The 14,641-nt window shown below is 43.2% G+C and overlaps 1 protein-coding gene across 2 annotated transcripts; it reads left to right on the top strand.

The window, feature by feature from the left end:
* Positions 1-13,720: 13,720 nt before the first annotated feature.
* LOC117527231 (kelch-like protein 25) lies at positions 13,721-14,409 on the top strand. Of its 2 annotated transcripts, none has more exons than XM_034189457.1 (2): positions 13,721-13,795; positions 14,048-14,409. In XM_034189457.1, the coding sequence occupies exon 2, from the start codon at positions 14,086-14,088 to the stop codon at positions 14,392-14,394; it is 309 nt and encodes a 102-aa protein (XP_034045348.1). In that variant the 5' UTR covers positions 13,721-13,795; positions 14,048-14,085; the 3' UTR covers positions 14,395-14,409. The 2 variants fall into 2 exon arrangements, with proteins under 2 accessions (XP_034045348.1, XP_034045347.1); XM_034189456.1 differs by having other exon boundaries at positions 13,735-13,795; positions 14,066-14,409.
* Positions 14,410-14,641: the final 232 nt, after the last annotated feature.

Below are 14,641 nucleotides of genomic sequence, written 5' to 3' on the forward strand. Positions count from 1 at the left end.
TCACGGTTAGCCATTTTTGAACTTGTCCAAGGTCTGTCTCCCAAGAATGTTCCCTGTGAATTTGAAGACCCTGGCAGTACTATGACTGGAGTTATGCTGAGCACAGACAGACGCACCAACAAATGGACGGATGCAAAGTCTTCGCAATACCCAATGGCTATATTTTGGCCTTGGATAATAAATTCTATATTTGAAGTTCAAAACACACAAAAATACTGTGGCTCTGCACGAAAGGAAAGTGCGATGCTGTGGAAAACGTTTGTCCACTTGAGCATTGTAATATTTTTATGACATTAAATGAAAAAAATTAGTCTTCTTGATATTAAAATATCTAAGATTAAACCCTTTAAACTCAGTGACAACTATTCTTTACAACATGACACAAATTAAACAAGTGCTGTGTAAAACATTTGTGTCCCTTTGAGCTTATACACATTCAAAAATGTTATGACATAACTAAATAATTAAGTCTTCTTTATATTAAAAACAATATAATTATACTCTTTAAACTCAGAGTGAAAACTAATCTCTACAACATGACAGAAATTAAATTAAAAAAATATCAAAGCCAAATGAATGGTTGACATATGAAAAATGTTTACGTCCCCTGAAGTTGATACAGATTTTGTATTTTTAATGACAAATTAAAAACAAAAATTTAGTCTTCTTCATATTAAAATTTCTAAAATGATGCTGGTTAAACTCACAGTGAAAACTAATCTCTATAACACGACAGAAATTAAGTAAGAAATGTCAAAGCCTGGTGCACATAATTATAGTCCCTCAATATTGTAACACAAATAAATAATCACTTTTCAAGCCACTTTTCTTCACACAAGTTAGTCAGTGTCAGTGAATATGTGTTGGATTTCATTTACATCAATCATTAATACAAACATGATGATACTGTACAGAGTGGCAATTGTCAACCATTTAAGGAGGAGACTAGTGAGGGAAGCCATCAAGACTCCCAGGGCATCTCTGAAGGTGATACAGGCTTCTGTGGCTGGAGAAATTATATTGTGCAATGTTTCTCTGTGGCATCATCAGTCAAACTTCACGGTACAACAGAGAATGATGTTCATTTAAGAAAACAGATCAAATCTAGGCTCTAATCTCCCATGTCCCTTCTGTCACGCTGTACCTGAAAAGTCACATCTTTTTAAGAACGTCATTCTATGTACTTGTATTACTTGAAAGGGCTCATTTGCAGTACTATAAAAATAATGAAGCCTTATGGGTTTTTGTCTGCAGTTTGGAGTAAGCTTAATCTGCTGGTGTGGTGAAATTTGCACCTGATTTCAGGATGACTTTGATATTATGGCATCACTGTCGTATTCATGGTTAAATTCATAAATAATGCTGCCAAATAGTGTAATTTAGGCTTGTTGTAAGTAACCTGCTTGGTCATTTTTTTCCTGTATTAATGACTGATTTTGTAAATTGTGATGTCGTGTCACTTGTTTAATTAAAAAAAAATCTCTCTACTTGTAAAACGATTTATAATTGATACTAGTGTGTTGCCCGTGGGCATCCACGGGTTCTATATTGGGTAGTGTTTATAAAATCAATAGCTGACATTTTTCAAGGGTGGAAATAAATTATGCAAAGTTTCTATAATGATTTGGAATGGGGTATGAGTCCATTGTTCACTGTTGTTGCATAATAATAATTTCTCTGTTGTGTGTTGGGGGGGTGTGGCTGGACATTTTGGTGTTCTTTTCTTTTCTTTGCTCTCCAGGTGGTATGCAAACTGATTTATTGTCTGTGGAGAAGGTGCTGGCAGAGTCCTTCACCCTCATCAACATGATGTGCAGCACCTGTGGATGGTGCTCACGTGCAACCTTAAAGACTTTCAGCTGAAGCAGATAATGAGATGGCGTTCTGCATTTAAGTCATGTGTGATTCAAGCAGAATTGCCGGGAACTCGACCTTGTGATGTTCGTTTGTGAGACGCTGAGGACCGCGCCTGGATTTGACACATCGGGCCTGTGAAGGAGGACTGGTGAGGGACACATGCTGTCAGCACACATCAGAGGTGATTTGATTGTCTGAATAATTGTTAACAGTAATTTGGTATTTTGTTACGCAGTATATGTGAATACTGATGAGTTGTGCAGCTCGCTTCTCACGACCGTGGCGTGCGGACAGATGATCCTCCACCTGTTGTGAGAAGCTGCTCATTTACATAAAGCTTAAATTCAGACCTGAATGTGTTGCTGATAGTGTGTGCCTTTGAAGGATATTAGTTGTAGCTGCTGACTTACCTCACCTTTTCTATCCTTCGCAGAGAGTCGGTTTGTCGTGTCCACCTGGGGGGTGTTTGGCGGTGAACGTGGGTCCAGAAGCGCCGGGCTTCGATCCTTTTGGGCGCTGGAGTGCGCGCCGTCCTTCACTCCGCCAGACAGACGCATGTTTAGTTTGTACACTTTGTTATGCACCAAAAGGGGAAAATAAATTGTTTTGTTATTGGAACCGCTTTCTGGTTGTTTTGGCGTTGGGTTCCGTCAGACGCAGGTCCGCTCCTCAACCCGCGTCGACACATAACAGTAGTTCCCGGCCATTCCATAATGGACCCAGCGGCAGAGGCAGTTCCATTCGCCGAAAGAGTTCAAGAACACTTGGAGAAAATATGGGAACAATTATAGCATCTCACAAACCAAATTAAACAAACAGATGTCCGCGTTACGGAGCTTGCAGCGCAAGCCGTTCCGCTTCCTGCTGCTGCAGCTGCGGCACCATCGATACCGGTGCAGATAACTCCGTCACCCAGAGATTCGGCTTCTGAATTGATTTGTCGTCCGGAGCCTTATGCGGGAAACGTTGAAGCTTGTGCTCCGTTTTTGATGCAATGTTCTCTGGTTTTTGCTCATACCGTTGCCCAGCGGTTGCTGAATCTCAGGCAGGGGAGGCGGAGTGCGGCGGATTATTCTGTGGATTTCCGAATTTTTCCTGCTCAGTCCGGTTGGAATGCCGCAGCATTAAGCGGAGTGTTTGTGGTTGGTTTAAATGATCCATTAAAAGACGAGCTAGTAGTCCGTGACGAGCCAAATGATTTAGATGAGCTAATATCGTTGGTGATTCGTCTAGATGATCGGATGAAGGAGCGTGGACGCGAGAGAGGGCGGCCATCAGAACAGGTTTTTTTGTCTCGGGGCTTTTCCCCGACACAGATCTGGGCTACCTCTTATTCGCCCCACTGAGACTCCTCCGACGGGACCTCTGGCTCCTCTTGCAGATGAGCCCATGCAGCTCGGATGACCTGAAGCCGCTATATTGCCCCGTCATAGAAGCGTCAAGAAAAATAGTGGTGACGTCTCTCCAGGTGTTCTGGGACAGGCGAAATAATACACAAAAAAAAAAAAAATAAATAAAATTGTTTGGGCTAATTTTTTTTTTTTCTTTTTCTGAAAGGGATTATAAATTGTTTGGGGATTCAGGGGCGTATCTGGTGGAGTGAACGACAGGCGGTTCGAAGCCCATCCTGGACTCAGTTAATCGTTGGTTTTTATTATTTGTAATTAGGTATTTTCTGTTTGGGTCTGGGGTCGTTTTGTTTTGTTGTTTTTTATTTCCCTACTTCCCTAACCCCAACCTCACTCGCCCCAAGACCGTTCGTCTTGTGGGTTGTGGGGTGGTGCAGGTTGGTCACGCTAAGCGTACTCAGAAGACCTCTGCACCTAGGGGGGGGGGTTGTTAGGGGCGTTTTTTCTGGTTTGGTTAGGGCCCGGTTCCACGCCAGCCTCGGTGGGCCTTTGTACCGTTCGTCATTGGTGTTGCCGGGGTGTGGTGCAGCGGGAACATACCATGTTTTGTTATTGGAACCGCTTTCTGGTTGTTTTGGCGCTGGGTTCCGTCAAACGCAGGTCCGCTCCTCAACCCGCGTCGACACATAACATTCTCCAAAGATATTAGTACAACAACTTGAACCTACCGCCTATGCTCCTGGTCTTATTTCCCTTACACTTGGTATCTTGCACATACAATATGTCTACCTTTCTCCTCTCCATCATATCAGCCAGCTCTCTCCCTTTACCAGTCACACTGCCAACATTTAAAATCCTGACTCTTGCTTCCATCATTTAAGTTTTCCTCTTGTCCCACTGTCTCTGAACATGTTTTCCTCCTCTTTCTTCTTCTTTTCCCAGCAGTAGCCCAATTTCCACCAGCACCCTGTTGGGCAATGGCACCGGTGCAGACCGTTGGTAACCAGGGCCTCAACCGTATGGAAATCCAGTTTGTACTCAGCATGGTTGTGTTGGCTTGTTTTACACCAGATGCCCTTCCTGACGCAACCCTACTTGTTTATCCGGGATTGGGACTGGCACTAGAGTGTACTGGCTGTTCACCCCATGCAGATTTGACAAACTTTACAGTTCACGCCTCGCCTCCTTCTACCCTCCTCATTCATCCGAGCTTTGGACCGGTGTCACAGACCAAAGGGTCTCTCTCAAAAAATTGGTCCGCCCTGCCTCCACTGCGGATGCGTCATTTGGGACCACTGCAGCTCATCTGAGACGGACTCTTCACTCAAAGTGATCAAAGGAAATAATGGGATTATTAACCATCAGATGACAAGGTAAAACCTCACAAATCATTCTAAAGTCAGTTTTAAACAGACACAAGGCCGTTTTAAGCAGAAATGAGGCGATAACTGGTGAGTCGCTACTGACGCTTTGCAATGAAGCATGTGTAGTGAAGGCAGGGCGGACTGATTTTTAGGGGGGACTGTTTGGTCTGTGAGACCGGCACCAGCACTCAGAATGTACTGGCTGCACATCCCATGTGGCTGAGTTTAACCCATTTATTTGTTTACTCACTAGATGGAGGACTGCGGCGAGCCGTTCATTCGCTGGCTGTTGCCAGGGTGCCACCATCTTGGTTAGCATCAGACACTCAGACATAAATAGAAATCAATGTGGACATGATCAATGTTTTCAAGAGAGTTTCACCATAAATCTGCATTTTCCATGCCATTACTGTTCTGTTACATTTATTCAAACTCAGTCCCACATTTGTACAGCCAATATTTGTCAAAAGAAATACAGAAGAGGATCAGACTATTCATATAATAGACTTGAATTAATTTTTTGTCCCAGTCCAGAGAGAAAAATACCATCAACTTGTCAAACACACCATGTTTGCCATGACACCAGATACTAGTCTGATCTGATCCTTAATTTCATTATGAAGTTAAAAATGGGAAATAATCAGGGGTGAAAGTTAGCTTCGCACACTTGCATTATATTAAAGATATAGTGCAGATAACATCTTCATTATTGGTGACTTTAACATTCATATAAATAAGCCCTCTGATCCCCTATGCAAATCATTTATGGAAATTGTGGATGCATTGGGATTCCAGCAATGCATTTGTGACTTGACGCACATTAGTGGCAACGCCCTGGTCGAATTTTAAGGTTTTGCTATTGGCCTATAGAGTTGTTCATGGACTGGCACCGGCCTATCTGGCTGATTCAGTTGAGCCTTATGTACCGGCCCGGTCTCTGCGTTCACGGGATGCAGAACTGTGTCCCAAGGGTGAGGAAAAGGTTTGCAGGACAGAGAGCCTTTTCGTACCGTGCTCCTATTTTGTGGAATGCGCTCCCAGCCTCAGTGAGATGCACATTAGTGGTAACACCCTGGATCTGGTTCTCGTACGTGGCTTCGCTGTCATGAATATAGACATCTTGCCTCTTGCATCGGTGGTCTCTGACCACTCGTTTATTAGGTTTACATTTACACTGCCGTATTAAGTGGAACAACAACCTTGTCTCTTATCACAGCGACGTATTAAACCTTCAACTGTGACTGCACTCAAAGCTAGACTGCCTGAAATTTTAACTTCAAGCTTGGTGAATGTTCAGTCAGTGGACAGTCTTGCGGATAGCTTAAATTCAGCGCTCAAGGCTACACTTGATAACACTTGATACACTTTATTAAGGCCATGTTTTCCCAAAGCTCAGTTGCCTTGGTTCAACGGTTACTTGCGTGACCTTAAGCAGAAGGCTAGGGGTTTGGAACGGAAAGGGCGTGGTTCCAAATTAGAGGTATTTCACCTTGTGTAACATGATGCTACTTTAGATTATAAGTATGCACTATGGGCTACAAAGCGAGCCTATTACTCTGATTTGATTAATAAAAACAAGCATAAGTCAAAGTTCTTCTTTGACACGGTAGCATTTCTCATTCATGAAGAGCCACCTGTTGGTTGTTCGCCTTTTTCAGCACAGGACTTCCTGGACTATTTTGAGAAAAAAAGAAGATATTAGGTCAAGTATATCTCAGCACGCCTTGGTTCAGCCACTGCACCATGCTGCTGAGGTGGGTGCTACCACTGAGGTGCTACGTAGATTTACTGAATTCAGTAGTATCTCACTAGGCATGCTGATGAAACTCATGATGTCTACAAAAAGTACAACCTGTTTATTTCATCCCATACCAACAAAACTGTTTAACGATCTATGGACCATTCTTGGGCCGACTGTGCTGGAAATTGTTAATTTCTCACTAACTTCTGGATCTGTTCCTACAGTGAGGAAAATAAGTATTTGAACACCCTGCGATTTTGCAAGTTCTCCCAATTAGAAATCATGGAGGAGTCTGAAATTTTCATCTTAGGTGCATGTCCATAGGGCTGTCACAATTATTACAATATTCGTCAATCGTGATTATTTTTCATATTCGCGATTATTTTTCATATTCGCGATTACCGTGAATTATGTATTTTATCCACAAAGCATAAAACAACTCAGAATCTGACATCATTGTGCTGCAGCCTCACTCTCGTCTTAAGGCGGGACAATAACATGGAGGCTGACAGCCGATTAAAACAGTGCCGTCTTCTTCAAAACCCGTCTAAAATGCGGAGCTGTCGGTGTGTTTGTGTCTGTGCCTGTGTGTGCGCGCGCGCGGAGTTAACAGGCTGCAGACTGCGAGGGAGGGGGTGCGTGAGGGAGATTCCTGAATGCAGGCGCGACACGTTCAGTGCACAGCGAGCGCGGAGCAGAGAGAGGATTTTAACCCGAGTGAACATGTTAACAAAACGAAAACGTGGAGCTGCCTTTACTTCTCTCTGAACTTTCTCTAAAGGTGTGATTCTGCCATTACCGTCCTGTTCACACCATGTGCGCGTTGTATGCTGAATTTATGAGATCATGAGATGAAATAAACGGTCAAATAGCTTTAAAAACATATTTAAAAAATGAGAATATATGAATGAACTGAGCCACAAAAAAAAAAAAAAAAAACCCTGACATGGAGAAGCTGTGGTGATGTTCAGATGCACAGATCACAAAAAGCAGGTGAGAACTCTGAACTTTAACAGCTGTTACTTTCCAAAGGTATTTATTTGTTCAATATGGGCTTAATGCAGTGTTTAAGCACAAAACGTGACTGATAAGGAGAAACAATTTCAGAAATGCAACAGAAACAACCACAATTCAGAAAAAGTTGGGACTGTATGTAAAATGAAGATAAAAATAAAAATGTTGCACCATTCCCAGTTTCTCCACTCTCAGAAGCCAATCATTCTTCCAGAGTTGTGTAATTATACTACAATAGTAGAATATAAAGAAGGGAAAAAAAGAAAAAAAAGACAATATATTCATCAATTGCAATTATTTGTCTGACAATTAATCGTCTCCAGAAATTCCTAATCGTGACAGCCCTACATGTCCACTGTGAGAGACATAATCTAAAAAAAAAAAAAAATCTGGAAATCACAATGTATGTTTTTTTTAAATAATTGATTTGTATGTTAATGCTGCAAATAAGTATTTGATCACCTACCAACCACCAAGAATTCTGGCTCACACAGACCTGTTAATTTGTCTTTAAGAAGCCCTCTTATTCTGCACTCTTTACCTGTATTAATTGCACCTGTTTGAACTTGTTACCTGTATAAAAGACACCTGTTCACACACTCCAACCTGTCCACCATAGCCAAGACCAAGGAGCTGTCTAAGGACACCAGGGACAAAACTGCAGACGTGCACAAGGCTGGGATGGACTACAGGACAACAGGCAAGCAGCTTGGTAAAAGACAACAGCTGTTATGATTATTTATTAGAAAGTGGAAGAAACACAAGATGACTGTCAATCTCCCTCGGTCTGGGATTCCATGCAAGATCTCACTTTGTGGGGTAAGGATGATTCTGAGAAAGCTCAGAACTACACAGGAGGACCCGGTCAATGACCTGAAGAGAGCTGGGACCACATATGAATGAACTGAGCCACAAAAAAAAAAAAAAAAAACCCTGACATGGAGAAGCTGTGGTGATGTTCAGATGCACAGATCACAAAAAGCAGGTGAGAACTCTGAACTTTAACAGCTGTTACTTTCCAAAGGTATTTATTTGTTCAATATGGGCTTAATGCAGTGTTTAAGCACAAAACGTGACTGATAAGGAGAAACAATTTCAGAAATGCAACAGAAACAACCACAATTCAGAAAAAGTTGGGACTGTATGTAAAATGAAGATAAAAATAAAAATGTTGCACCATTCCCAGTTTCTCCACTCTCAGAAGCCAATCATTCTTCCAGAGTTGTGTAATTATACTACAATAGTAGAATATAAAGAAGGGAAAAAAAGAAAAAAAAAGACAATATATTCATCAATTGCAATTATTTGTCTGACAATTAATCGTCTCCAGAAATTCCTAATCGTGACAGCCCTACATGTCCACTGTGAGAGACATAATCTAAAAAAAAAAAAAAAAAAAGGATGATTCTGAGAAAGCTCAGAACTACACAGGAGGACCCGGTCAATGACCTAAAGAGAGCTGGGACCACAGTCACAAAGATTACATTAGTAACACATGATGCTGTCATGGTTTAAAATCCTGCAGGGCAGCAAGGTCCCCCTGCTCAAGCCAGCACATGTCCAGACCTGTTTGAAGTTCACCAGTGACCATCTGGATGATCCAGAGAAGGCATAGGAGAAGGTCATGTGGTCAGATGAGACCAGAATAGAGCTTTTTGGAATCAACTCCACTTACCATGTTTTGAAGATGAGAACAACCCCAAGAAAACCATCCCAACCGTGAAGCATGGGGGTGGAAACATCATACTCTGGGGGGTGTTTTTCTGCAAAGGGGACAGGACGACTGCACCGTACTGAAGGGAGGATGGATAGGATCATGTATTGCGAGATTTTGGCAAACAACCTCCTTCCCTCAGTAAGAGCATTGAAGATAGGTCATGGCTGAGTCTTTTTTTAGATTATGTCTCTGACAGTGGACATGCACCTAAGATGAAAATTTCAGACCTCTCCATGATTTCCAAGTGGGAGAACTTGCAAAATTGCAGAGTGTTCAAATACTTATTTTCCTCACTGCAAATGCTTTAAATCTGTAGTGATTAAACCATTACTTAAGAAATCTAATCTTGACCCTAGTGTATTGAAAAATTATAGGCCAATATCAGATCTATCATTTCGTTCTAAAATTCTGGAAAAAAGTGGCTTCACAGCAGCTCGTGGACCACCTTACTGAGAACAATCTTTTTGAGCTGTTGCAGTCTGCTTTTAGAAAATATCACTCCACAGAGACAGCTCTCACTAAAGTAGAGAATAATCTTCTGCGAGCAATGGATTTGGACACCACCATGGTTTTGGTGCTGTTAGATCTTAGTGCTGTGTTTGATACTGTGGATCATCATATTTTACTCGATAGGCTGGAGAATTATTTTGGGATTTCTGGTAGTGCTCTTGCGTGGTTGATATCATACCTGTCCAGTCATTCTCAATGTGTTTTGCACAATAACACTACTTCTAATCTTAGTGATGTGAAGTTTGGGGTTCCACGGGGATCTGTCTTTGGCCCCCTGCTTGTTTCCCTGTATGTAGCACCTCTTGGGCATGTACTGCAGTGTTTCAGGATTGCCTTCATTGCTATGCTGATGATATTCAATTGTACATGCCGATAACTGCTGGAATCTCAGTCAAATAAAATCTTTAGAAGATTGTCTTACATCACTGAGAAGTTGGATGTTTAGTAACTTCCTACTTTTAAACTCTGATAAGACTGAAATGATGGTTCTTGGTCCGGCGAGGCATCAGCATCAATTTGACCAGCTGGCGCTTAGCTTGGGTTCGTGTGTTATACATCATACGGACAAAGTGAGGAATATTGGGGTAATTTTTGATCCCACGTTGTCTTTTGACCGACCTCCACATTAGAGACATCACAAGGACTGCTTTCTTCCATTTGTGAAATATAGCGAGGCCTTGTTCCATCCTGTCTATGGCTGATGCTGAGACTGATACATGCATTTATCTCTGCTAGATTAGGCGTGGTGGCCAAGTGGTTAATGCGCTCGGTTTCAGTGCAGAAGGTCCCGGGTTCAAATCCCACCCCTACCACATTTCTCCATGTAATGTGGAGTTGCGTCAGGAAGGGCATCCGGCGTAAAACCTATTCCAGTTCAACATGCAGATCCACCTTGCATCTGCTGTGGCGACCCCGAGACAAGGGAGCAGCCGAAGGGACTTACTTTATATATCTCTGCTAGATTAGATTATTGTAACGCGTTATTTTCTGGTTTGCTGCAGTCCAGTACTAGGGGTCTTCAACTGGTTCAAAATGCTGCTGCCAGACTCTTGACACGAATAGAAGGTTTGATCACATTACCCCCATTTTGGCATCCCTTCACTGGCTACCTGTCTCTGCAAAGTCGAATTTTAAGGTTTTGCTATTGGCCTATAGAGTGGTTCATGGACTGGCACCAGTCTATTTGGCTGATTCATCCATCCATCCATCCATTTTCTTCCGCTTTATCCGGAGTCGGGTCCCGGGGGCAGCAGTTCAGCAAAGCCGCCCAGACCTCCCGATCCACACACACCTCCCCCAGCTCCTCCGGGGGAACCCCAAGGCGTTCCCAAGCCAGCCGAGAAATGTAGTGATGGACAAACTGTGACTATCACAGAAGTCCAACAACTGAACACCACTCGGGTTCAGATCGGGGAGTCCGTGCTTCCTGATCACCCCCCTCCAGGTCTCACTGTCGCCGCCCACGTAAGCGTTGAAATCCCCCAGGAGAACAATGGAGTCCCCAGTCGGAGCGCTATCTAGTACCCCTCCCAGGGACTCCAGGAAGGTCGGGTACTCTGCACTGCGGCTCGGCCCGTAGGCTGAGACAACGGTGAGAGATCTGTCCCCGACCCGAAGGCGTAGGGACGCGACCCTCTCGTTCACCGGAGTTAACTCCAACACATGGCGACTGAGCTGGGGAGCAATAAGCTTTGTGACCCCAGCTCTCCGCCTCTCCCCGTGGGCAACGCCAGAAAAATGAAGCGCCCATCCCCCTCTCCAGGAGTTGGGTACCAGAGCCCAAGCTGAGAGAGGTGAGCCCGACTATCTCTAGTCGGTATCTCTCAACCTCCCGCACAAGCTCAGGCTCCTTCCCCCCTAGCGAGGTGACATTCCACATCCCAACAGCCAGGGGCTGTGAGCATGGACCGGGCCGCCGGGCCACCCGCCCTCGACCGCCACCCAATCCTCTCTGCACCCGACCCCCATGGCCCCCTCTGCAGGTGGTGAACCCACAGGAGGGCAGGCCCACGTCGCTCTTTCGGGCTGAGCCCGGCTGGGCCCCATGGGCTAAGGCCCAACCACCAGGCGCTCGCGCTCGAACCCCAACCCCAGGCCTGGCTCCAGGGTGGGACCCCGGCTCCGCCATACCAGGCGACGTCTCGGTCCTTGATTTTTTTACTGGTCATGGAGGTCATGGCTGATTCAGTAAAGCCTTATTGCAGAACTGTGTCCCAAGGGTGAGGAAAAGGTCTGCAGGACAGAGAGGCTTTTTGTACTGTGCTCCTATTTTGTGGAATGCTCTCCCGGCCTCAGTGAGACTTTCAGATTCTGTGGAGATTTTTAAGAAAAGACTAAAGACACATCTTTTTACCCAGTCTTATGTCTAGCATCCTTTTTTAATTCCTTTAAGTTCTTTTACTTTTTACTGTGTTTTATATTGAACTTTTGTGTTTTTTGATGTTTTATTTTATATGTTTTTTTATATTGTTTTTGAGCTGTTTTTATGGGAGGAGCCTTGAGGCGACATTATCTCGATTTGGCGCGGTATAAATTGAATTGAATATCATATTAATATTAAAGACTGCTCTTAACCCACCTCAGTTAAAATAAATAAATAAAACAAGTTGAAAGAAATCTGACCGACACAACAAAATAAATAATTTTCTAGCCTTTATTCAGCAATTTTAGTCATCCCCCAAATCATTTATATTATATAATACACATTTATGAAAGTTCACTACAATTTATTATTATTTATTTTTGGCAGGTTATATTTTGCCAGATACGGCAAACATGCACCTAGCGATATTTGACCGGATCTCCTCGCTGATTGGCTAGTTCAAATGACATCATCGTGTAGTTTATTTCAACATGGTGGCGCCCTCGGCAAAGTTGAACTGGACGATACTTCGCTATACGCCGCACTGGCAAAATTGCGGGCTGCGAGGTTTTGCCGGCCGTCTAAATTTATTCACAACGGAACGGAACGGCTGCGGTCGAGCGGGAACTTAAAGGCAATTGGAGTTTAAGATCTCCTTATTTTACATTCATGATAGTAGCTTGATATTGGTGATTTTCGTTATTGAAAATTAGCATATTTTACCATTCACCATTCAGGGGTAGAATGATCAAAGGTTTTGCAGACATGACACTGACAGAGAAAAAACAGGATAAGCACACATGCCGATGTGGACTTCTGTATTTTCGTTTTTATTCTGTCTTGAATTTGCAGGTTTTGTTTATCATCCCCGCCCTATACAGAAAATTACCAAGACTGCAAAAATTATTTCCACCGTGCCTGAAATTATTTCCACTGTGTGGTGAAAAGTGCCGTTGGACATAATTTCGGGCGCGGTGGAAATAATTTTCAACACATGGCGGAAATAATTTCTATGCCACGTTTTTGAGCTGCTTTTAGCGTCCGAGAATCCCTCCAGCAGTAGGTGATTTTCTGTTCCGATTCAAATGACTTTATGGCACCCAAAACCGCATTTAAAGATGAAAAATTAGCACCAACACTCGGCATTTAAAGATGAAAAATTAGCACCAACACTCAGTGCCGAGGGCATGGAAATATAGTCTCTATTTCCATGGCCGCGAGCACCGCCGCCATGTTGAATCAGCGAGGAGATCCGGTCGCTAGGTGCGTGTTTGCCGTATCCGGCAAAATATACACTACGTTTATTTTTTATTTGGTTAACCTTTGTCAGCTTACAAAGGATTGTACAGCTTGTCGCTGTACAAAACAGCATTTTCAGATTACTTTAGCCCAAGTTTAAGTCAGCAAATAATCTATTTCTATTTAATCTGACGATGCAGTGACGCTAAGGAAGATGGCAGCTGCTGGCAGCTGCATCTGCCATCTAGTGGATCGATGGTTTAACCAAACACACTGAGAAACCTTCTCTCATAAATACTCTGATATGTATATGTGTCTGAGTTTATGTGCCTCACTGAATAAAAATAAAATTATGTAATGTGTTCAAGATCTTACCACTTCTATAAAATACAAAATAACAATAATAATAAAATAAATCAATTCAGTGGAAACAGTGTGAAATAAAAAAAACAAAACAATTTTTTTAACTTATTTCTATAAATAAATAAATAAGTAACCGAAGCGAAATAGGAAGTATGGAAGCTTCACTTCTCTTGTTAAGCGTTGTCTAGGTGGGAGGGGCTTACTACGGCGAGAGCGGAGAGGGGTTTTTTTAAGCGCTACACCTGACGTGGGTGCAGCAATAACTGTTATGTCCGTCAGGTAATAACTGTCCTTATGCCACCTTTTAATTATTTAACATAATTTTAGTAAGAGTACCCGATACTATTATAGTTGCACGATATGTTTTTATATTTTAAGAGAAAACGTTCGTGAGTGCTGCCGCTAAGCTATGTTAGTGCTAACGCTAAGCCTCACAAATCTCTTGATATTCTCTCCTGTCGCAGCTTTACAAAGTTGTAAAATATTTTATCTTGTGGTGGTTTGTCGTAAATGTGTTTTTGTTGGATTTAGTGTTCTAGTTGGATCTAGTGCCTCTGTGACTAAAGCGAATGATGGCTGAGATCATCGATGCTAATGCCGGTCTGAACGCTACCTTCCCGGTTCCGCGACAACCCCTCTCGGCTGCTCCTGCCGCCTCTGTGAACGAGGACTACCTGTTTGTGGAGGCCAGACACCCAAACACCGTCCTCCAGGGCCTCAACAGCCTCCGGCTCAACAACGCCTTCTGTGACGTCACTCTGTGCTGCGGAGGGCAGGAGTTTCCCTGTCACCGCATCGTGCTCGCCTCCTTCAGCTCCTACTTCCAGGTAAAGTGCATGTCAGGGAAACAGGGCTGCAGGAAGTTCCCTCCAAGATAGACCTGTTGGTGTTAAAGTGCTGCCCGTTTAGCAGACAAATGCTCAAAACTAGTTGCGCTTGGTTTGGTTAACTGGTCTGTTCTCTGGGACATCCTGAGAATTTGTGAATTCTCCAACAAGTTGCTCGACCTCATGGCCAGGAGAGGGTCCCTTCCACCACACAGCATGCTTTGAGAGTCCATTGTGTGTCCAAAACCGTATTAAAAAAATTAAAAAATGCTGGCATAAGTCCATTAAGTTAAGGGTA

Source organism: Thalassophryne amazonica, chromosome 16 (assembly GCF_902500255.1).
Source record: "Thalassophryne amazonica chromosome 16, fThaAma1.1, whole genome shotgun sequence".
In the NCBI taxonomy this organism is placed as follows: Eukaryota; Metazoa; Chordata; class Actinopteri; order Batrachoidiformes; family Batrachoididae; genus Thalassophryne; species Thalassophryne amazonica.

Bases quoted from the DNA above. Each gene is read 5' to 3' on its own strand.
- LOC117527231 (XM_034189457.1), top strand. From the start codon at position 14,086: ATGATGGCTGAGATCATCGATGCTAATGCCGGTCTGAACGCTACCTTC.